The sequence below is a fragment of the Meleagris gallopavo genome, chromosome 5 (genome assembly GCF_905368555.1).
Source record: "Meleagris gallopavo chromosome 5, MGAL_WU_HG_1.1, whole genome shotgun sequence".
Lineage (NCBI taxonomy): Eukaryota > Metazoa > Chordata > Aves > Galliformes > Phasianidae > Meleagris > Meleagris gallopavo.
In genome coordinates, this window is record NC_139408.1 from 6099419 (window position 1) to 6123388 (window position 23970).

Genomic DNA, 23970 nt, shown 5'->3' on the forward strand with positions numbered 1-23970 from the left:
CTCTCACCAGGTGGTTTCAGGTACATTAAGAGACACCTTTGTGCTCAAACACACAAGCACATGCCCCTCACAACCATGAAGGCAGGACTGTTGCAAGCAATGCAGAATTATGGCCATCTCACTTTCAAGGACATCACCTACCCTCTTGAAGCCACAGAGCAGTTCTTCCGGTACAGAAGAGGTGGGGTTTTACCAAGACACCAGATCCTGGTACTGTAGGATGAGCTGCAGAGTTCCCAGTGGTCAGAAGGTTCTTGGAGCAACAACTAGGCTCAACCAACAGCAAAATTCCATGCCAGTGCCATTCATGACACACTGCAACCAAACCATTGCCATCCTCCAGCCCAACACCAAAGTCAGCAGAATCCCCACACCTCCATCTTCCTCCCACGCCCTCTTTTCTCCTTCTGGCCTGTCCACTTTCTCCTCTCTACCTCTCCCAGCCCAACCCACATGTCCCCAGCTCCTGTCTGCCCTTGTCCCTTCCTTCCCAAGCCACTGCTCCCCAGAAGCCCTTGGGCTGCCCACCCTGGTCTCGGCCTCTCCTCTGGCCTTGCCAGCTGTGAACATCGACTTGGATAGAGCCATTGTCTTTTGGGCATCGGGGCCGAGGAGGAGGGGGGGAAGGTGTGAGAGGGGACACAGTGGAGTGTTTGTGTGCGTCCGCGCTGCCGTCAATGCCCTGCTTGTCCATTCATGCACTAAGATGGCAGAAACAGCAGCACTCACACAAGTGTCGCCATTTGGTGGGGTCCAAGGTGCCCGCCCGGGGGGCACATTGCCCTGTTTGTTTGGGGAACGGCAGAGCCACAAGATAATGCCTGTATCTCCCTGCCTGGACTGAGGGTGGCGGTGAGGATGGCAGGAGTGGAGAAGGTCCCTCTGTGAGCCCCGTGTCTGGGAATAAGGCAGCAGGGAGAGGGTTCCAGCCTTCACTGAGCACCCCAGGGTGACCACAGCGACACTGCCCCTGCTGCAGGGCCACCAGTGCTGGGGGCTTTTGGCTCCCATAGAGGCTGTAGGGCCACTGTGCACATGTGGGGCTTGGAGATGCATGCCAGCCTTGTGCAAAGCAATCCTTAGGCATGGAGCTTAATAATCAGACAGCAACAGAACACAAACCTACAGGCAGCCAAGCAGCGCCTAGAACACTACGTCCAGATCAGGCATCTTGTTCCTCCCTTCTCGTTGGAAGGCAACAAGGTCCCTCCTGTCCAGCCTGGACAGCCTCCAGAAGAGGCCAAATGCATGAAGGCTGAGCTATTTATCTAGATGGGACATTTTCCAGGGCCTGGGGAGGGCCATCACTTTCTGAGCACCCAATATCAATCTCTTGCAAATGGGAGTGTTGGGTCATCGATGCTTGGCATTGGTTCAAGATTGGCTCATGAGCTGATGCATCCTGCTTTGAGTTCTCTTTAATACTGAAGGGTATGGAGAGGCATAATAAAACTCACTGTTTGCTCATTCTGACGAGCCGTGAGCTGTCTCCTGCACTGGAACATAGCTCCTGTACCAGGGATTTAGCAAACAGTTCCCAGACAATACAGAACAGATACCGAACGTGCTGCTTGGATCCCGTCCCCCCTGCAGGGCTGGCTGTGCTCTGGGTCTCATGTCAATGCAGCAAAGGAGGAACAGTTTTAAACAAAAAGAAGAGAGATTTAGGAGGAAATTCTTTACCCAGAGACTGGTGAGGCCCTGGTGCAGGCTAACCAGAGAAGTTGTGGGTGCCCCATCTCTGGAGACGCCCAAGGCCAAGCTGGATGGTGTCCTGGGCAGCCTCAGCTAGTGGCGAACAACCAGGCCATGGCAGGAACTGGGGCTGAGGGGGCTTTGAGGTCCCTTCCAACCCAACCATTCTGTGGTTCTATGATCATTAAGGACCCTTCCAACCTAACCATTCTATGGTTCTATGATCTTTAAGGACCCTTCCAATCCAACCAGAAGCATGCTCACTTGCAGCTCCAGCTCCTGCCAGGGAATGCAGCAAACAACACAGCTTCCTGCCAGTGCTGTGAAAAACTGTCTTTATGAGGGAAGAGCAGGAAGCAAGGAAGCAACAGGAATTCTGTGAGCCATTAGATCAATGACAAAACCCCTCTGAGAGCCTTCTGAACAGGTCAGCACAAGGCCACTTGCTCCCAGCTCGCGCTGCACTCCATTTGGGAGGCAATGCTCAGCCTCGCTGCTCTCCTCAAAGCCCAACCCAACCTGAATGCTCCTTTTTTTTTTTTTTTTTTTTTTTTTTAAATCCCCATTCATATCAAGGCCTAAATAGTGTGAGGATTTCACAGCTGGGCCATTCACTAAGCTTCTAGCCATAACACCTCCAGTTCTGACTGCCATCAACCTGATGTTATCTGCCTCCTGTGACCTCCCAGTGCATTTCCCTTAACATTGAATGACCTTATTAGAAACTTCTTCCCATTTCCTTACCCCTGCTGTAGCTCACCAGTCCTCCCAAGGAAGCACTGTTGACTGAATTCACCCAAAGCAGACATTTCTGCAACTCCAACCACCACAAGCCACCTAGGGATGGGGAGCTGGCTTCATCTCTCTGCCTCCACAGCTGCAAAGGGAACACTGCTGTCCAAGGTGCCACCGCCTCCATCCCAGGGCTTCCACACTTACGAAAACCCACAGCCATCTTCACTGGGTATCCATACAGTACCCTCTCCCAGAGCTCCAAGCCTAGAGTTGGCTTCAGGCAGAGCCCATCTCCAGAAGCCTGTCTCTTAAAGCTCATGTGGTTCAAGTTAAAAAGCCCTATAAAACCTTGCTACTACTCCCTTACAAGAGCTAACTGAAAACATTCTAGCCTGCATATTACAGGCTGGATTTCTGTCAGCGAAAAGTAGAGCCCTCATGATGAGACACTGTTCTGCACCAGTGGTGGTGGTACCCTGTTTGCTAACCCTCCTGGTTCACTGGTACCATTCCCAGCTCTTCCAAAGGCAGACTTGGCTTGGACGGAACACTGCAGGTTCTGGACAGCCCAATGGTACCATCACCTACTTATCTGTGCCATGGATGAGTTAAGGAAAGCTCCTGCCCTGATGTTCCCCATTTTGCAGGTCCTCACATTGCTGTGTCTTGTGTCCCTTCAGCCCCACAACACCAACAATGAAAGAAGTTTTGAAATACCATTCATCATCTTTCTCCTCTATGTTTTCCACTCTGCACATGAAAACTCTGCCCAGTTCTCCATGCCAGCACCCTTTCCAAAGGCTGAACTGAAACAGGAGGGAATGCAGATGGACAGACCCTCCCTGTGCCCACCCAGAGCTCCTCACTGACCTCAGGGTTTGATCCGAATAGAACCTCAACATGGAAAGGGCTGCTTCTGTCCTTCTGCAGAGCCGAGCATCGATCAGATTATCAGCAAGCAGCGAACTGTGTGCAATGGCTTGATGGCTCTTACAGTGCCCTTTTGAAGCTTTTGCTTTGATTTAAGCAGGTGTTTCATTTCCAATAAAGTCAAAGCTGTGCTTTTTAGTGCTTTATTGTATCAATGTCCGTAACAATTACTTGTCATAACAGAAGAGATAAGCCAAGATCGGGCTGACTGATAAACTGTTTGGTTTCCTGTTTGTTTGGACTTCCAGCAGATAGCTGTAATCAGCACAACGGACTGAAAGTCATCAATGAGAGCTGTTTATTAATAAGTGTCATCTGGCGCACATTCTAACTGAGTTACTTTCATTACCCTCTCCCAAAAATCGGAGACACCAACAGCTAGACCATGGCATGTGAGTAATGAGAGCAGTGGAAGATGACTTGATAGATGACTTGATAGAGCAATGGGGATGAGGAAGGAGAAAGAGTGGGAAGAAAGGAAAGGTGAACACAGGTTAAGTCCAGAGAGGCTACAGAAACAACTGTGGATAGTGACAGGACAAGGGGGAATGGTCTTAAACTGAGACGGGGGAGGTTTAGGTTAGATATTAGGAGGGAGCTTTTCACACAGAGGGTGGTGATGCACTGGAACAGGTTGCCCAAGGAGGTTGTGGATGCCCCATCCCTGGTAGTATTCAAGGCCAGGCTGGATGTGGCTCTGAGCAGCCTGGTCTGGTGGTTGGTGACCCTGCATGTAGCGGGAGGGTTGAAACTACATGATCATTGTGGTCCTTTTCAACCCAGGCTATTCTATGATTCTATGAAACACAACCCACTGGCATCAAAACAGACAAAGTTCAGAAAGATAAGGAGAAGGAAGAGGGTGTACCCATGAAGCCTGATGTAGGAGCCAACAGGTAGCCAAGTGTGGTGCCACAGCCATCCGGCCTCTAAGAGCACCCTTATTCCCTCCTCTGGGCTCTGCACCTCTCCTGTATCTGACAGCTTCATCTCCCCCTGCCCACAGCTCTAAGGTCAGCCTGGAAAACTCCAGAAGGTTCTCTCTACTGTAGGATGCTGCCCTATGAGCTGGAGCCTGGAAGAGGCATTCGGCCAGCTCCATCCCAAAAGCCACCAGCCCATTCCTGTTTGTGCCTCCAGCTGCTCCCCCATCCTCTGGCGACGCACACACTGGTTAATCATTCCTCAGGCACCTTTACCTTACTGGGGTTCTTATCAGAGAGCACAAAGTCCAAGCCCCAACCAGCAGCACGGCTGCAGGGAGACAAGGGGCTTCCCAACAAGCCCTGCCACCGCAGTGCCAGGCAGGGATGCACTGCAGGGACCTGTCTCATATACCCGTGTGCCCAGCTCCCTGCAGCACTCACCATGCACACTTTGATCAATGGAGACTTTCACCACTTTACATACACTGGAGAACTTTGTTCTTCCAAGGGAGTATTTCCAGGCGACAAACCCTGCTTTGCTTCCTTATCTTGCAAGAAGTCTTGATTCCTATGAAGAAGCCAAAGCAGCCCTTAGCCCTGCTACTCAAAACCATGGATGGGCAGTTGGTGGCTTTTGGAGAAGCTGTGGTGCAGGCTGGGGACAAAAGCTTTCTCCTCTGGGCTCCTCAGCCCTTTGGACCTCTCCAGAAGGCCCACGCATTGACAAGTGATTCCCAAGCATGAGCCCAGCACCAAGTCCTGCTTTGTGTCTCAGGGAGAAGTTCAACCTCCTGGCCAGGATCCACAGCCACACACCCTACTCACACCAACAAGTCCCAAGGCCACATGACAACTCCCACCTTCACATCTTCTCTTCAGAAGATCCAAGCCACTCACTGCTGCCTTCTTACGTTTGTGTGTGTACCACACACAGAAATGTCTCCATGAGGCTCCTGGCCTCGGCCACCTTTTGGGATCACTGTACCACATCCAGGCACGATGGAGTCAGCACCACAGCTACCTCCCCTCACATCACACCATCAGCAGCACTTCTTCGGCCCAGCTGGATCCTCCATCCCACCCCAGCAGGGCACCCTCTGGGCCTGCATCTCTTTCCGATACCTGCTGCAGGCAGCAGTCTTTGTGACAGCAGGATCTCAGAGTCACCAGCAGCCTGGTCACACCTCTCCAAGGCTCCATGGCACCTTTCCCTGCCTTGTGGCTGGTCCCTGCATTGGCATCAGCTCCCCAGACACCAACATCAATCTGAGCATGGACAAAGTACCTCTCACCGTCCCCAACACAGTCTCCATGGGCGCATGTGGCTCTGAATCACAAGCGACCCCTTATCAGGTATCCTTAGAGATCCACCCTCCTATGAGTAGCTTACTCTGTCCCCACATCCCCTGTTCTTTTCCCACCCAGGAGAAAGAAGGTTTGGGGGAAGCTGAGGAAAGAAGGCAGGATGCAGAGAAGAACCAGTGTTACGAAGATAAGGATGAGTACTCTGGCTGAAGGCTCTTGGACCTCCTCCTGCTACTCCGGGATGGAGCAATTCCCTCTGCCAAGGAATGCTCCCCGGAGCTGGCAATGGAATCAGAAAAAAAAGAGGCAGAGAGGGTAGTGAGGAGGGGAAGCTGAGCTGTGGGAAGATGGAGAGGGACTTGTACTGTTACCTGCTCGGATCCAGTGCATCCTGAGCATGGTGAGAGCAGACATCAAATCCCTGCTGCGTCCCTGATCTCACCCTCTGCCATTTTGCTGCTTGTCCAGCTTGCAGGGCTGCTGATTGCCAGTTTTTCTATTCCTCTGGGGAAGAGTGGGAGGGCCAGGGAGTACACAGCTGCTACACTCTGGGATTTGGGTCTGCGAGGGGATTACCAGGAGGGATGGTCATGTGTTTGTGCTGTACCAGGTTCCCCAGGACGACTCTGTCACGGGCTCACTCTGCTCAGCAAAGAGCCCCACACAAAGCCTCTTTCCTTCCCTGCTGCACAAGCCCGCCCCACAGAGATGGTGACACCGCAAGGCCACCTCTACCCTGAGCTATGGCCCCACATGGAGAACCACAGCAATGCATGGCAAAGCCTACTGCCATAGATGCACTCAGGGCATGCACAGGCTGGGCACACAGAAGGTAGAACAGTCAATGTGAAATCCATCTGCACCTCAAAAAACGTTTTTCTGTATGCCTCAAAGGAAACCAGACACTCTGATCCTCTCTAATTGCACTGCTACCTCAAGACCAAGTGTCAAAAAAAAATCATACAATCATAGAATGGTTGGGTTGGAAGGATACTTAAAGATCACAGAATCATTGAACCATGGCTGGCTGCCCCCAAGCAGCTCAGGCTGCCCAGGGCCCCATCCAGCCTGGCCTTGGGCACCTCCAGGGATGGGGAACCCAGAGCTTCTCTGGGCAGAGCCTTACCACCCTCATAGTTAAGAATTTCCTCCTAAGCAAGAAAACAGAGCAATAACCCACATCGCCTCCCTTAGGGTAGCATTTCCTATTGACATATGGAAAGTATCCATAATACTCAATAAAACTCACCAAAAAAAGGAGCCAGTATCACTAAGACACGCCTGTGAGCACACCTCTGGCCAAAACTCTTCACTAACACCAATGTGCTCGCTGCCTTGCTGATAAACAGCGTGCTCCCTCCCAGCTCAGAGGTTCCCGTGACCCCAGCAGCAAGCACAGCCCCTGCACAGACACACGGGTCTCACATGCCTTCAATGAAAACTTGCATTTAACCCTATTTAACCACCACCTTTCCCAACCCCAAATCCTCCAACCTTTCAGCGCTTACCACTCTTTTGGGCACTCCTTGCCCAATCCCCACAGCCAAACCACCCCCTTCCCCTGCCCCTCCAGCCCGGCTCTGCGCATCCTTCCCACTATACATTCTTTAACAGCCTCTTATCTCATAAATTAGCTGGGAGAGAGAGGGATCCCAAATAGCTGAGCTCTGTCGTAACTCTTTCCCTTACGCGAGTGGTAGGCAGGGAGGAAGGTAAGGTTTCTAGCAGGATGCCAGCCAAGGGTCAGGAGCTTTCAACTCCCTCCTTTTCCTTTGATACAAAATACAAATGCTCCAGACAAACACTCCCAATGCTATGGAAAGACCAAAGCAAGCTCCTTTAGCTCTGCTGCCAGAAGCCCCAGCATCCTGCGCGCTCTCCTCCCAACCTCACACCCCTCCATCCCGGCCACGCCGTGCCCCACTGCTCTCTGCTTTTCCCCAGTCCTTCCTCAGCTGCAGAGCGAAGCCCTGTGCTTTTCACACTGCCATCCTTCTCCAAGTCTCAGATCTCACAGAGCAGGCGACCACATTCCAGGGGATGATGCTGAAATACTGAATGCCAGCTTGGATCCCGTGCAAAGCCGCACCAAGAAAACGGAAGGGAATTCCTTCCTTATTTCAGGGTTTTCAGTGCGGGGAGAAATCCATTTAGTGTGAAATCTCCATTCAAGAGAAGAAAAAGGATTCCACTATAAAAAAAGATCACTTATACACGTGGCAAGGGAAACCAGATACCTTTAAATAAGTTGTTACATAGGAACAACAAAACGTTTCTACTTTATCCCCATAAATTAATGAATTCCAACAGATCAGCATTAAACACCCAGAAACCATTTAACCCTCCAGTTCACGCAGATTCCAGGGAAAATCCATCTCTGTTCTGCAAAATCAGGCATTTACAGGCCTGTCACCTCCAAAGAGCAAAGGATGGGCTGCACTTTTGCAAACGTCTCCTCTCCAACACTGTGTTATAACAGATGCTTCTTAACAGCACCAAAGGGATGCAGATGACCAAGGGAAACAAACAGCAGCTTTAGGCTCTGCAAAAAACTCTGCTCAATGTTCTTCAAAGGAAGCAAAGAGCATAGATGGAGAAACATCCTTCAGCCCTAGTTTTCTTCACTGTTTTTACGTGGACAAGACATTTTTAAGTCAAAAAGGAAACAGAGAAAGAGAGATAGAAAGTAATAAAGAAAGAAGGAAAAAGGCAAAAAATTAAGGAGAAAGAAAGAGAAAGGGGAAAGGAAGGAGAAAAGGAAAGGAAGGAAGAAATGGAAAAGAAAGAGGAAGGGAAGGAAAGAGGAAGGAAGGAGAAAGGGAAAGGAAGGAGGAAAGGGAAAGGAAGGAAGGAAGGAAGGAAGGAAGGAAGGAAGGAAGGAAGGAAGGAAGGAAGGAAGGAAGAGAAAAGGGAAAGGAAAGAAAGGAGGTCTCCTCGCCGCTCACCGTACCTTCGAAGAAGCGCTGCAGAGCCTCCGTCTCGTCCACCACCTCCATAGCTGTGCCATGCACCGGGCTAACGGCCGAGCCCGCAGGGGGACGGACAGCCCCCGGGGCCGCTCCGCGCGGGGCCCAGAGCCGCAGCCGGCGCCGAGCGCGGCCGCCCGCTGCCCACCGGCCTCTGGCGACGGCTGCCCCGCCCCGCCCCGCGGAGCGCCCCCTGCCGGCCGCGGAGAGCAGCGCAGCGGGGCGGCCCCGCTCCCTGCGGCGGTCCGCAGCTCCGAGGCGCGCTCGGCCGATGCTCGCTGCGGCCCGGCGGGCGGAGGAGGGTCGGGTCGGTGGTGTTTTGCGGGTCGGCGGTGTTTTCTGGCCTTCCCAACCCCCGCCCCCTCATAACGGGACAGTATCTAAATGAAGTCACAGTGATCCGACCGCAGTTCACCAAAAGGCGAGCCCCTGCCAGCCCGAGACTGTGGGGCCATTCTGTGCGGGGCAGATAAAGCGCACAATGAGGTTTTGTCCGACCCCGCGCAGCAATTCAGAAGGGCAGATTCTCTGATATATATAAATATATTTTTCTCACTCGCACAGCTGTGCAGTGACCAATTCTTCTCCGGGGAGGGGAGGGGGGCTGAGGTTTGGGGACAGTAATGGGTCTATTATTTCAGGGATGGAAAGAAAGAGCTCAACAGCCCTTTTTTTCTCCTCTCTGCTTCTTTCCCTTAAGACAATTGTTATTCTCTGCTGCCCCGCAGCCCTTGTTCCTCACTCCCCCCTCACCTCCCCCACCAGCTTTGGGTACCGGCTGCGTGGGAAGGAAGCAAAATGTTTGCTCTGTGGAAATTTGCATTCAGTGTAGAGCCCAAGGCCTGCAACAGGTGATAGAGCCCAGAACTGAGGCTCCTGACCCCAACAAACAACCCCGCTGGACTCAAGTGTGTGGGGATGGCTGTTCTCATCCCAGTCTCATTCCTGGAGTTAATGAAAGGGACATCAAAGATCACAGAATGGTTGGGTTGGAAGGGACCCCAAAGCCCCTCTAGCCTCAGCCCCTGCCTTAGGGCTCAGATCAGGCTGCCCCATCCAGCCTGGCCATCTCATCCATGGATGAGGCACCTCCTGTTTCTCTGGGCAACCCTCACTCCTTCGCTGGGATACACAGAACCCCTTTCTCACTTCCCTCAGGCCATCCTGTCTGCACACTTCACTCTCTCTATGCCACGGGGCTAATTGGCAGCACGAGCCAAGGAGGGGGTGGAAGGATATTACTCATGGAAGGTGCGGCTTTAGCTCCGTCCAGCACTAAATTCCAAAGTTCAGCTGAAACCCAAAATATAACTCAGTGCCCCCCACCCTTCACCCTGTGTTCTCAAACACAGCTGGAAGAGTTTTTGGTCTCCGAAACTTCAGACTTTTCATGGTGACAAGTCAGCAGGAGCAGAGAGGATGCTGGGATATTCATCAGCATGGTACAAAGGAGAGTCATTCACTCTGGGGTCATTGGCCACTGCTGATAGGGTTATCACAGATGTGTAAGGTACATCCTAGATTGCTCGCCTGCTGGGAACAGCCTCATCTTCCTGCAGATACTGCATTCTCTCCTCCTTGTGGGTCCCCAGGCTGCCCAATAGCTTTCTGCTTTGCGTTACAACTTCTCTTTTCCTCAAACACTGCTGCAATTTTTCTCCCTTCAGCAAGCATGGTTTTTCTGGGATCCTCCTGCTGGCTGTGCCAAATGAAGGCATTTCAGAATGAAAGTGGTGCAGCCACTTGAACAAAAGTCTGCTTGCTCAGGCTGCCTCTCACTCATGCTTTATGAAACTCCTGTCAGTTTCTAGACGAAGTCGGGCTCCAAGACGCTTGAGGGATGGAAGAAATGCTTGGTGAAGAGCCTCAATTCCCAGGAGTGTCGCAAAACCAAGTGGAAAGACAACCAACCACAGTACCAATGCTTTGGGGGCAAGATGTCCCACTTAGCACGCAGCTGCAGGAGACCAACTTGGCTTATTTCAGCAACAATGGCCAGCCATACAGGAATGCATTCTACGGGCACCTTGCTCTTCCAGGTGTGGGACCAGCACACCACAAAGGCAGTGCAGGTGGATCAAGCAAGGTCCATCCTCATGGAGCCTCACTATTTTGAGAGCCCCGTGCTGAGGCTGTGTGCCTCCTCCAGTATCAGACAGCAGGCAGAGAGGCAGTAGAGATGCAGGCTCACCCCTCTTGGATGCCCCATCCACACCCAAGGCAGCTGCTGCAGGCGGAAGCAGACCACTGCGGGCTCGCTCGGTTATCTCCTCTTGGCAAGAGAACGATGCTGATAAATCTCTCCCTGGTTATCCATTAACTACAAGAGGTTTGTTCTCAAGATGGAGAGAACACCACCATTGATTAAAAGGATAAAGGAAGGTCGCCAGCGAGGGACACACATTCTGGGGGAACTTTCATGGCTGCAGCCAGCAGCAGTGGAGCCAGCAGTGCTGGGTTCAGAACAGCCATGAGCAGAAGCACAAGAAGCCTGTTGAGCAGGCTGGAAAGGAGCTCCTGCTGCACTCGCATCTCAAGCTTCACCCAACAGAGCTTGAGATCTTCAAGTAGCATGGCTGTTTGTATGGCCAGCCATGCAACGAGCCCTAGGAGCAGGCAGGCAGCACTACTCCAGCCCTGAGGATGCCTGCAGCACTGCCAGCACAAGCACAGCACCCTCTGCTGTGGCACTTTATGGCCAACAAGCTGAAAAACTTTCCTTGCTAAATCCCTCCTATAGCCACCATCATACCAATAGCCAGAGTAGTCTTGGGAACAGCAGCTCCATCCCTGCTAGGGCTTTCAACAGTGAAACAGGTCTCAAAGCGACATCCACAGTGCCTGCTGTGATCATATTCATAAGCTTTCTCCTTAGCAACTGTATTGGAACAGTCCCTCCACAGCATGGATTATTTTGTGTTTACACAAGGGTAGGATCCAGAGTTTAATGGTTTTCTCTCTCTGAGAGAGGAAGTGTTTATAGAAGTAATATCTTTTTATGAGACTAGCTGATAGTTATGGGTAGGAAAACAAAACAAAGCCAAACCAAAGCGTCAGGCAGGCATTTAAACATACCAGCACTTTTTATGGGCGTTTTTATAGGAACTCAGTAGTTCAGCCACCCCTGAGCTCTTAACTCCCTGACAGTACTCACTCTCTTCAGGAACAACCCCAAAAACTATTCCGTGCAGTGATTAATAGCATTATTTTCTTTCAGGCATTCCTTTTCCAGCCTGCGTTTCTAATGGCTGTTCAGAAAGCTCCTGCTCCTCTCCTGACCATGCTCCCCCAGCTCCCCTTATTTCTCCTTCCTCCTCAATTGCTTTCCTCCATCCAGAATATTCACGATTATGGCATTATTCATCCATAAACAGCACCAGGCATTCATATCCTGCCTGACAAACCTACACAAAACCATGTCCTTTGCTCTGCAGGGATGTTTCTCCCATTGCACTGGAGGCTGAGATCCAGAAGGGACAGAGCTGGCAAGGAGACCAACACTGGAATTGTTCCCCAGGCAGCCACAGCAATGAGAGAGCACAGTGCAGGCTTCCAAACTCATGCACAACCCTTTGGGACAAAACTTCAGGCAAATCACAGCTGTCATTCCTCAGGTCAGGCTTGGGAACAGTCACATACACCAGTCATGCTTCGACATTCATTTTATACAGTGCCATACAATATAGGGGAAAAAATTATATACATATATCTTTATATAATATGCTATATTAATCTGTATCTTTCTTTACAGCAATATTAGTTTAGAACTTTCATACATACGTACAAAAAGTCAAGTGAGAATGGCACATGAAGAGTGCTTTAGTTTCCTTGTAGTCTTCATGCTGGGGCAGCTCGGAGCAGGGATCCGGAGGCCAGCATTGCTGGGACAGGCAGTGATCTCTCAGCTGAGCATGGGAACACAGGATCCTGTGCTGTATTCCCCCTGACTGCATACATAAGTGCCCCAAGTCCTGCAGAAAGCTCCCTAGAAGGGCTATTCTACACATAAGCACAAAAGGCATTACCTCTGAAGAGGCAACTGGGATCAAAGAGCAAATTTATAGCCATCCTAGTCTGAGCTGCCCCAGCACAGGCTGTGACACAGGTGACAGAAGGGCTTTTTCCAGAGGCATTGGTGTCTGCTGACATAGAGAGGAGAGGGAGGCAAAGAAGTCACCATCTGCCAGTGCTGTGTGGAACCTCCACCAACAAACACCATGCAGCTGGACTGCAGCAACACAGCTGGTACTGGAGAGCACAGGGAGAAGGGAAACAGCTTCCTACAGCTCCTCTGGTTAAGCTGGCTCTGCAATAGAGCAGAGGCATAAGAAGTGGCCATCGTAGCATGACAGTGCAGCAACAACTGAGCTAACAGATGGGGGCTTAAGGGCAAAGAGTTCCTCTCGTACTGTCCCATGAGTGCAGGCATAATGCCTGTGCTGACATGAGTGAGAAAGTTTATCACTGAGTCAGGAACGACCTTGAGACTGTTATCTGGACATCACCTCCGCCATCCGCTGCAGTGTTTGCGGAAGAAAAGCTAGGAAGCTGCAGGTTCAGCAGCTGCCCCTGGGCCAGCAGACAGGGGCCAGTGAGCACTATGGGATGCTGATAAAGGAGAGAAAACCCTAGAAATGTGTGTGGCAGTAGCAATATACAAGCAATATACCTTGCTTTGGTACTGCCACATGCACCAGGTACCTCCGACTCTGAGCCATCAGAACTGTGCAAAGGGATGAAAAGCAAGGCAGTTGGATCCCCATTTCAAGAAAGAAAGAAGCTTGTTTCTGTGCTGCTGTGTTTAATGGTTTTGCAGGAATAAGGAGCCAGATAAAGGTTCCTTCATTGTATAGATGTGCTGGGTGGGAGGGGAGCTTCAATAAATGAAAAACAAAGCAGAGAATGAGGTGATGAGGTGGGAACTCATGCAGAGCAATGAGAGCTGCAAAAATGCCCGAATCTCCAAAGAGAAAGCACTTACCTTTGGGAGATGGCTGTTCCAGAACCAGCCTGGGAATGTCAGTAAAATCAGAACTGCACAGGGCAGCTCAGAATGTGTTATGTCCCTTTCAGCATCAGTCCTTGCAAAAACAGAATCAGATCTTGAGCAGAGGAGATCTATTCATGAATAGAGCTAAGAGGAACTTCCAAACACACTTGAGGTCACATAAATCAAAGGAAAGAAATGCTGAAATACCTTCCCCTCCTACTGCACAGAAAACACTTGTTTTGCCCAAGAGAAGGATCCAGAACTGAGGAGCCATGGATTAAGGGCAGTGTGGGGAAAAGAAAACACTCTTTGTCAGGCTTTGCTGTTGGCACCTGGCGACAATGTGAGGGTGCAGGGGACAATGGGAAGCATGACAAGTCCAGAGAGAGCGGTACCGGTAGCACAGTCCTTGGCCATGCCACATCTCCACTCATACAGCCAGAGAAGAAACCATGCAGAGCAGAAGAGGAAGCTGGCAGATGTCTGATCCCAAGCAGGACATCAGGCCAATGGAAGACAGAACGCACAAAAGGCATGGATTCAAGAAAACAAGCAAAATCAACAATGAAGATAGCTAAATGCTTGTAGACAGCAGTGTACATTTCCTGGTGCTTTTCAGGAGTGCAAAGTGCTATGAATTACAAGGAACTGTTCCTCAACTGTTTCACATATCCAGAGTGCAATGCCTGCAGCAGGCAAAGCTGAGGCTGGCAGCATCCTCCCATGCTACACGAAGAGTGCAACAGCTAGGGAAGTGCTAGGCACAGATACAGTAGGGAGACGGTGAAGAAAAGAGTAGAAATTTGGCACCCACACAAGTAAGTCAGCAGCACTGCTGCTCTGCAGAACAGACTGCAGGTTTTGACCTTCTCTGAAAAACAGTTCTGCATTCTAACAACATCTTACAAGTTAAATAGGTTTGGGTTCTGGGCTCCGCCCCCCTCTCAGGTGTAAAACTTACATACCTGGGCAGCAAAGGCCCTACTCTGAGCTGGAACTGCAGCCCCTCAGGGGCACTGACTCCCCCTGGGAGGTAACACTGCTCACTCACGAGCTAGCAAGGGGGAAAGGATATCACTTGAGCACTGGCACAACCTGATTCACGCACCTCTCACACTTCCCCTTCGACATGGAGCACAGCCTCAATGCGGCAACACCATCAGGGGGAGCTTTGGCACAAGAGATGCACTTCTTGCCTAAATCCAGCCCTGAAACTGACATCTCAGCTGCCAAGAAGCAAATCTCTCTTCTAAATGTTAGCTTATAGGTTCAAAGTGTCAGCTATTCTACCCATTTTCCTTCCACCTCTTTGTACTCCTTTAACATATTACTTCTCTAGAACTACCAAGGAAGAATTCAGCCAACAAAAATTTACCTACTCTAAGCTTTTCCAACTAGAAAGAGGATCACAGAATTCATCTATGGGCTTCCTAAAGCGCAGAGGAGTTCTGTGATAGTCTGTTGGCAGCAGAATATTTAAAAAACAGCTCAGCAAAAATCCATATTTGGTGGGGTGAACTGAAAGAGAAGAAGGGATCAGAAACAAGTGATAGCATGGAGGGGATCTCAGACTTCGACTGTCTGAGCAGAAAAAAGTGTAATGCTACAGAAGGCAGGAAAGCTGAAAGAGCTTTTAAGCTCCCCCACCAAGAAGGTTGGAACGAGATGTTCTTTAAGATCCCTTTCAACCCAATTATATCATTCTATAATTAAGCAAATGGCAAAGCTGATAGGTTTGTTGGAACTAGAAGTGATCTTAAACGTCCTTGGGAGATTTTGATATGGCCAGCACTGGTGAATGTATACAGCACTTATGTGTGCACATGACGTCCAGCAAAAGCAAGAAGCTTGTAGCTCACTAGATAAACTCAGTAGATAAAGACACCCCAACAAGTTTCTCCTGTTGGAGACACCCATTTATTTAGTTGTAAAATGCATAGAGGAACCCAGGCACTGTTTGCATAGACAGGGTAATGTGCATCCTGTTTGGATACTAGGAAAGGGGAAAGCAGCAGGGTGCCAATACAACGACAAAGGATAAAAAAATGTGGATTTTGGGCTGATTAAGACTGAGCTGTCTTATCCAGTCCTCCTATAGGGAAACAGCTGTGAAAGGAAAGCTCTAAACATACTGTCACGCACAATTTAGCAGCAATTAATAGCAGGTAAGTGCATGAAGAATATATGAAAAAGAAGTATTTTACAAATCAACAGCACAGATCTCATCAGCCACCCTGAAAACAGGCTGCAGCAAGGATTAAAAGAGGGAAGCATTATTAATCAAAAACAAGGAGAAGCTTTAGAGCGCATTAAGACTGGGATCGCTGAACCTAGAGCAGCGACAAATCAAAAAGACACCTGGTAAGGTAAAATAACCCAAGTAGTACCATATTCACCCGGTTCGGTGGGCTTCATTCACACAGAACAGCTGTGTTCTGTTTCCTCTGCTAGAGACCACGTGCCAAGAGAGATTCCCATAGCAGGAGAATCTCCAAGGAGCACACACTCCCCAAGGAACACACACCCTCAGTGCTCTTTCCCTCCAGGTGCCCTTGTCCACTGACAGCAGCACTTCAGTCCTGCTCCTGCTTGGGATCTTCAGCTAACAACATCCTAAAAGCACACAAACAGGGATCACTGGATTTAAATGTCTATGCTCACAACCAGCTTTGCTACCTCAGTCCTCTGTAGCGAGCAAAACATCTCAGAGAACTCCTGCGTAGTTTGAACAGTTCTTAAGATTGCAGAAATAATGAATGAACACTGAAAATATTGATAAATATTGATAAATATTGATCAAAAAGCCACAGATGCCTCAATGCATCTGCCGAGCCTCTTGCTGTCAAAAGTACTTTTGACCTTTCTTGATAGCTTTATCTGCCACAGAAGTGCAGCAAGACAAGAATCCAGGGACAATGCACAGCATCAGAAATCCCATTCACCTGTGTTTTGTGTCATCACAAGATCTGCAGGGACAGCTTTTTAGGTAGTGCTACCAAGGATGTGCACTAAGACACCCCATCATCCTGAGATGCTGTAACCAAGAAATGAGGTAGCTCCTGGCAACAGGAATAGGGAGCTCAGAGATGAAAGAACATCAGCTTTAAGAGAAAATGCACGTGAAGCTTTGTGGAGGAGAGGGAATAATGCGAAGTTCTAGGAAAGAGCTGCCTTTCTATTTAGTACTTCTGCATACTCACACAGCAGGATCCTGCTTTGTTGGTACTGTTGTGATTAAAACAATAAGAGCAATTGCTATTCATGCAGAAGAGCCTCCAAATTCAGCCAGCCAGCATTACGTGCAAAGGGCTTGATTATCAAAACTCACTATAATATTATCAAAGGGGCCTCCTTGAACTCGCTTCCATGGGTTGGAGGGCAGCCTGTGGCTGTAAAAACAGATGAAAATACCTTGCATCCTGTGAACACCTTCAGGACAGGAGCAGGGGATGTTGCAATGCTGGACATCGCTGGTCTTAGCTTCACACCTGTACCAGCAAATCTGACAGAAGATTTAAGGATGTGCTATTGCACTACAAACTGCTCTTCCAGTACTGCCTCCACGCACAGTAGGACATCCCACTGAAATATCAATGGAACACACAAACTCCAAAAGGCACAAAGGGCAGGAACCAGAAGCTGAGAGATTAAGAAATCAGAAGCAGCTTCAAGTTTCCAAAGACAGCTATGTGTCAGAGCAGAGTGAGGGCAGAGAAAGCAAGAACAGTATGCAGTACGAATGAGTGATGTAGCTACAGATTTAGGATGTGTCTGCAACTTTGCCAGGACAGAACAGCCTGTCAGAGGCTCCTGCAGCACAGAAGTGGTAAGAATGAAGACACTCAGACATTGAAAGCAGGAATAATGCAAAGAACATGGATTTACTCAGTGAGGACTTTTTGTGAGGATTGGGAACAGATCAGTTTGTCAACAGAGCAATGGAAAAACAGGAATCATTCATAATGCGACAGTTAGAATGTTAACCAGAAGGGCTCTTCTGCACCTTGACTTGGTCTATGACAAGGCCAGGTGACAAATATGAGGCATTTCCAGGCTTTTCAGAGAAGCCCAATAATCACAGAGCAAAAAAAATGCAGCATGCCAGGCTGTTTCCGGCTACAGCTGGTCAGGGCAAGGTCATCCCTAAGGACACAGTTCCAATGGCAAGAGAAAGAAACAGTCACACCATGATTGTTTTCCAGGACATATGGGAGATATCCAGGTCAGAAGTGACTTTCTAGTGCAATACTGTGAGCCATTCAGCATCGGGTCATTAGTGAAACAACTTGTTCTTAAGAGGGAAGTTATCCACCTTTCTCAGCTTGCATCATCTCCTCACCATCCCTCAGGTAGGGCACCAGTAGTTCCACCCAGTCTCAAAGAGTCATCTCCTAACCAGTGCACATCCAGGGACAGAGGTGATTCTTTCCTTCATGTTTGTAAAGTGCTTTGCAGATATAAAGCTCTGCCGAAGTGCTAAGTGTTTTTACTACCCACCTTCTGCCAACAACTAAAGGAAGAAGCAAAGTCCTTTCCCCCACTGTATGTGCATGGCAGCAGTCTGCATCAGGAGGTGAGCTAGCCTGCTAGCCTCAGGCTCCCTATGCTACAGCTCCCTTTCCCCTCACAACTGTGCCTATTTCTAGACATCACTCTTGTAGTGCTTCTTGACTACCTGCAGCAAATCAGCCTTCCCCTGTGGTCTGCAATGGTGGATGATCTGATGGCACTTACATAGCTGTCTGTATGAGCTTCTGAACCATCACTTCCCAGCAAGGGAAACACTTCTCTGTTCTGAAGGACTAACAAAACAAACAACTTCTTGTTTGCTTGGAACAAAGTGGGTTTTTTTTATCTTTTCCAGATTGCAGCTAATTCAGAGGTTCTTCCCTCCAAATCAAGACTGTATAGAAATCTAATGCACGGGGACAACATTTTACTGCCTGTTTGAACAAAAGCCCTGCATTTCTAAGGGCCCTGTAATTTTTAAAGAGCAGGGAGATACAGTATCCTACACGAAATTGAGCAGGAGATCAGCACTTGGACAAAGTCCAGTTCATTTCTGTGCACCTGAAGTTACTTACATCAACACGCAGCAGCTATAAAGTGCTCCTGCTCTGATGTGACAGTATTTGATATCGCTGTGCTCTCTGTGCTGCATCCAGGACAGCACAGCCCTAAGCCATGACCAGGGCTGCTGGTAAGCACAGCCAGAGCCTAAGGGAACGCAGGAGCCCAGGAACTGTTACAAACCAAGCTCCTAGGAAGCACAGCATCTTCCTACATTGGTAATACCACAGCTAAGGACCCTAGTGCTAGAAAGAAGTTAAAAGAGGAATTTCTCTTCCAGTGAGGGAGAACAGAGCTCCAATGAGACTGCATTGGTAACTCCGCTGAAAATGTTCTGTCAGTTAAAGGATTGCACAAGGTCACAGTATGTTTAACTTTCTAGATTGGCAATTTCTTTCCTGCTTCAAACCATGGAGATACCCTACTTGGATAGCTCCAGCAGGCTCCTCTGAGCATTGAGGCTCTGCAAAGCAATGCTTAGGTACTCTCACTAATGACTTGGTTGAGCTTTGTAACACATTGTGCATCAGGGAGAATGGGTGAGAGACACAGCTTCCTCCAGACTCAGAGCCAAACGGTCTCCCATCACCCCACCCTGCTTCTAAAGCAGGAGATTTGTGAGCATACCTGTTTACCCTCTCCCCCCTCAGCCTCCAGAGGGAATGGTGCAGGGAGGAGAGAATGAATATACTTTTTGCCTAGAGAGAGCCTCCCTGTTTGCTTAATAAATACCTTCCAAAAGCTCAGCAGCTTTGTAAACATACAAGAGATTCCAATACTTAGTAAAAGTTCATCTTTTCCCTGAACTCCCAATGACAGTGGCTGGCACTGATCTGTGATGACTGCATATGGGTAGCATGAGGACCTGGCAGGGTCCAGGAGGGGATCCTAGAGTGCCGAGGAAGCAACGCTGGGTGTAGACGAGCCATTTGAATCTTTAAGTTGATCCATCCATGCAGCTCTGAGATGAAAATGCTGTCAGTCCTGCAGAAGCATCGCCAGCTCAGAGCAGTCCAGGCCACCAAATGATGACGGTGATGTCCAGGAGAACTTTTTCTGGTGAAGGAGAGACATGGCAGAGGGCTTTGGGCTTTTCAGAGCAATTTCCGTTCCTCTCAGGAGCAGCCTGGCGGTCATTGAACACAGAAGTACTCAGGGGAGAGACAACACAGTGCTGCACCTGGCCAGGAAAGGGGAGACTGCATCTGGGGAGAATACAGCCCCAATGGCTTTAAAAGAGGAGAGTGTCCCAGGAAGGCAATCCCCATGGAAGTGTGACGAATTGGATCTTGGGCCAAATCTGACATGGTAATGCAACAGGCCCAAAGTCTCAATCCGTTCATTTCCAAAACCACTGAAATGGTATCAAGGGAGGGGCAGGGGGGAAATCTGGCCTGCCCCCCCACCCCCCTTGCTTCTGTCTATCCAACTCTCAAACTTCTACCTCATTGCCCTTGAGAATTCCCTGGAGCAGGGTATCTCTCTCCCAAACTCAGCAGGTGCCCTGGGGCAAGGAATCTGCCTCTTACATGGAATGAGACAGGCTCAGGTAGGGAACGTGCATCTACCTTTAGTGACTCAGACCCTCTTAGTGTAGCAGGCCTTGTGAGGCAATGCTTCTTCTCCCAGCAGTAGGCATGGTACTCGAGCACAATCCATCCTCCAGACAGCGTGCCACCACCATGTCACCCCAGAAGGAATGTTTCCAGCTGTCTCCACCAATTCCAACTGCCTGACGACCACCTCCTCTCCGAGTATTATCCCAGCACTCAGCCTATGGGATCAGCTCTCAGAGCCGCACTCCTTTACCCTGCACTAGAGGGCTGAAATCATGAGGTCCTCCTGCTTGGCAGGGCTGGTTACATGGCCAGTGGGGGTGGAAGTCCGGATTTTGTCAGTGGCCAAGCACTCCTGGCTGCTCACACCTGTGGGAGTGATGTCCATGAGCTCTCCAGATGAACTAAGGGGGAAGGAAGGTGAGACAGAGATGCCCGACGAAGGATCTGTTGAGCCTGCAAACAACCTTGGGGGCTTTGGGACTAAGTTGGGTTCATACTGTGCTCTCAACAGGATCTCCTGATCACTAACAGACTTGGGCATCTCCGCAAAGTCACTGGAGCTATCTGATACCATCATGCAGTAGATGTCCTGGAAAGAGCTACTTTTGCTATCCAAATTAAAGAGACTGTCTATGAACTCAGCAAATTCCAGCACCTGCGGACTGGGAACATCGGTGAGCCGTCCATTCTGGAGGGACAGCTCCTCACGAGGGGCTAAGGAAACACGGTCCCCCTCGCTGCTGGCCCCCTCCTCACTGCAGCGCCGCTGAGGGGTGGTGCCACCGCTGTTGAGTGCATTGTCGGGAGCCTGAGTCTCCTGGGAGTGCTTGGAGAGGCTATCAGCAGCCAGCAGCTCTGTCCGAGAGCTGAGGGAGGGGTTCTCCTCAGGGATAGCGGGGTCTATATAAAAGCAGTGCATCTCATCCTTCTCCATGACAGCGTGGAGGCTGGGGGAGCCTCGGATGCTCCGAAAACCAGAGGAGCGCCTCGAATCGAAGCTGTAGATGGATTCATTGTCAGAGAGGCTCTCCATGGTCGCGAGAGGGGCACGGCGGTCCTGCAGCTCCACAGACAGACGTTCCTTTGTGTCCAGGAGAAGAAGCTCCACAGGGTCTTTCTGCACAGGAGAAAGTGGCTTTGTCTCATAAAACCCCTCCAAGCTGATTTCAGAATGGGACTTGCTCCTGCAATGACAAACAGAGAATGTGAGGCTGCTTCACTCCTCAGAACCACAAGCTGCAGCCACAGAAACTAAACCTGAGGCACAGACTCCCTCATGCACACTGAGGTCACATGTTGCTGATCTAACCAGAGTCATGCACAATTGCAGGAGATGCATTTTTTATCTTCAGGAGCAGTTCTGAGAAGAGGTTTCAGGAACCCCAGGAGAAAGTCTGAGGCAGTAAACTAACTCTGACTTTGAGTTAACCTGGCTAGAACTCTGCCTCCCTTAACAACTGCCACAAACCTAAACCTCTCTGCCCTCTTCTTCATTCCTTTCAGAACAGTACTTTGGGATTCCCACTCTGCCTTCACTCATCTCTAAAGGAAGCAGTGGGCTTAGTCTGGCAGAAGCCATCACTCCTGTCCCTGCTGTTTGACCTACACTGTTTTCTGTCTTTCTGCCTGTCTTCATCACAAGCTGCTGCTGCCTCCTCTTTCACTCCTATCTCAGCTCTCCTTCGCTGTCTCTGACCACTCTCGGTGCAACAAAAGCCTTAACATTTTTCTATCATTTGCTATCATTTTTTATTCTTTTTTAAATTTACATTTCACTTGTGCTACTTCAAAGAGGCTCAGCCGTGCATCACTCAAAGCACTTCACCCAGGTGCACACAGCTTCTTGTTGGGTCTCTACCTGAGATCTCTGTTCTAGAAGTCCTTCCCTTGCAAAGGAAATCTTCTTATCTTGAGCTTATTCTATACCTCCACCTTCTTATGGAGACTGGGGGGGGGGGGTGGAACAAGAATGTCTACAGGAATCAACTACAAGAATACAAGCAGAACAGTTTCCACTTCATAAAATTATCAATGGTACAACAACAGCTTGCGTGTATTGCAAAAAAAGAAAAAAAGCTTTACTGGATTATGGAAGTGGTAGAAATGCCTCTTACAATGTTTTTCTGTTTTCACTGTGCCTCCCATCTTCAAGTACAAACTACCTTCCCTCTCATCTTCTCACTTCCCTGTTTGGTCTGCAGGTTTGCCTTCTATAATGCAATACTGTGGTGGAAGTCACACGTTCTATTTTGAAATAACTCTCAAACACAAAAAATGTGGGCAGAAAGAAACCAAAAAGACAAATCTCTGCTCTTCTGCAAAACCTCAGTTGCTACCTGAAAATCAGCAGGGAATCTCCCTATCATTTTTTCCTGGATAGAAAGCAGTTTATGTATTCTATAAGATGGAAGTCTTACCCAAACCCAAACTTTGTGTACCTCCTAGATGAACCTTCACCTTTTGGGCCCTTGACAAACTAACAATATCAGTATCCAGTGGCCACAATCAAAAAAGATGCTCCCTACAGGAATGCTTTCAGCACTTAGGACATGACTTTTCCCTCTGCCTGCTTTCCACCAGAGCGAACTTCCTGACAGCCAAACAGGACACCAGCTGCTCTTTCCTCACATTACATTGCTTTTATACTTGTTCTGTAACCCTGTCCAACACATATCCATATTCCCAGACTCTCCTGTTTATAGAATTATGCAAGTCATAAAGTAACTTCACATGTCTATCTATGTGCTGTAAGCTTATGGCTGTCACTGCTTCACAGCTTTTGAGAATCAGTGCCATGGGATATCTTTGGCCACATAATTCACACAGAGATTTGGCTGCAAGACTGTAAGCTTTGCTTTTCTGCTTCCAGGGAAAAGCCTACTTGTCTGGATAAGAAAAGGAACCTTCCATATTTTCAACTCCTAGGTTCTCCTGACCCCGCTGCACTCAGATTCTTGAGCAACACAAAGGATCATTTTTTTTTCTCCTGGATTCATCATGTCTTGTGTCACATTAATTAGAAGTCTCATCCAGGCAGTCCTTGGATCTATACTACTGATCACAATGCCCCAAGAGAGGATCCACACCCAGTGCCAACAGTCCTCCAAAGAAATCCAAGATGTATTCTTACTTTGTACTGCTGTTCCTTCTGTCCACTGTTAGGGCTCCAGTTCCAATCTGCACAGAGGGTCCACTAGGCAAGGGCTGACTCTGGAAGATCAACTCTGGAGTGAGATCCACTTCTGTAGGGCTCACCATCACTTTTGCTGCAGAAAGTAAGGCTGTTTTCCCCTTATTGTAATTCTCTAAGACCTATACAAGGCAAGCAGAGGAACAACAGTGCTTCAGTGAGACAGCAGCTTCACTCTTCTCAGCTCAGAACTTCCAAACTGCTGGATTTGCCATTGTTTCTTGCTGATGCCTTCCACAAGCACATGGTAAGATCATAAAAGATTAAATGAATGTATTTTGGCAGTCTGCTCTGTCAGGATGTCCTACTGGGAACCCAGGACAGGGGAGATTACCAAAGATGCTGTCAGGAACAGCTTTCAGACCAGAACAGCACAGCAGACTTGGCTAAAACTCAGAGCTGCATGGCTACAAATCATCATTTAGAGGCAGAGACCCATTCCACATTCCACAACCACTACACAAACTCAGACACTCCACAGACTAACAGGGGTTGCAGCAACACTTATGAACTACCCTGTGCAGCTGCACGCATGGACATCCAGTGCTGTCACAGCTCACAACATTTCACCTGAACTGCATGCTGTAATAGCCAGCTTTGAGAG

The 23970-nt window shown here is 49.3% G+C and overlaps 2 protein-coding genes across 19 annotated transcripts in view; both read right to left on the reverse strand.

Annotated features, from left to right (window-relative positions):
* The window catches only part of MYRF (myelin regulatory factor), a 42578-nt gene extending 30451 nt beyond the window's left edge, over positions 1-12127 (reverse strand). For both annotated transcript variants that reach the window (XM_085226006.1, XM_085226002.1), the window contains exon 1: positions 8542-12127. In XM_085226006.1, coding sequence (XP_085082132.1) covers positions 8542-8587 — 46 coding nt within the window. In that variant the 5' untranslated portion in view covers positions 8588-12127. The remainder of the gene's footprint in view (positions 1-8541) is intronic.
* Positions 12128-15441: 3314 nt separating this feature from the next.
* Positions 15442-23970, reverse strand: part of DAGLA (diacylglycerol lipase alpha) — a 60138-nt gene continuing 51609 nt past the window's right edge. For all 17 annotated transcript variants that reach the window (XM_085226025.1, XM_085226013.1, XM_085226019.1 and 14 more), the window contains 2 exons: positions 23307-23488; positions 15442-21360 (listed from right to left, as the gene is read on the reverse strand). In XM_085226025.1, the coding sequence (XP_085082151.1) occupies positions 20433-21360; positions 23307-23488 (1110 nt within the window). In that variant the 3' untranslated portion in view covers positions 15442-20432. The remainder of the gene's footprint in view (positions 21361-23306; positions 23489-23970) is intronic.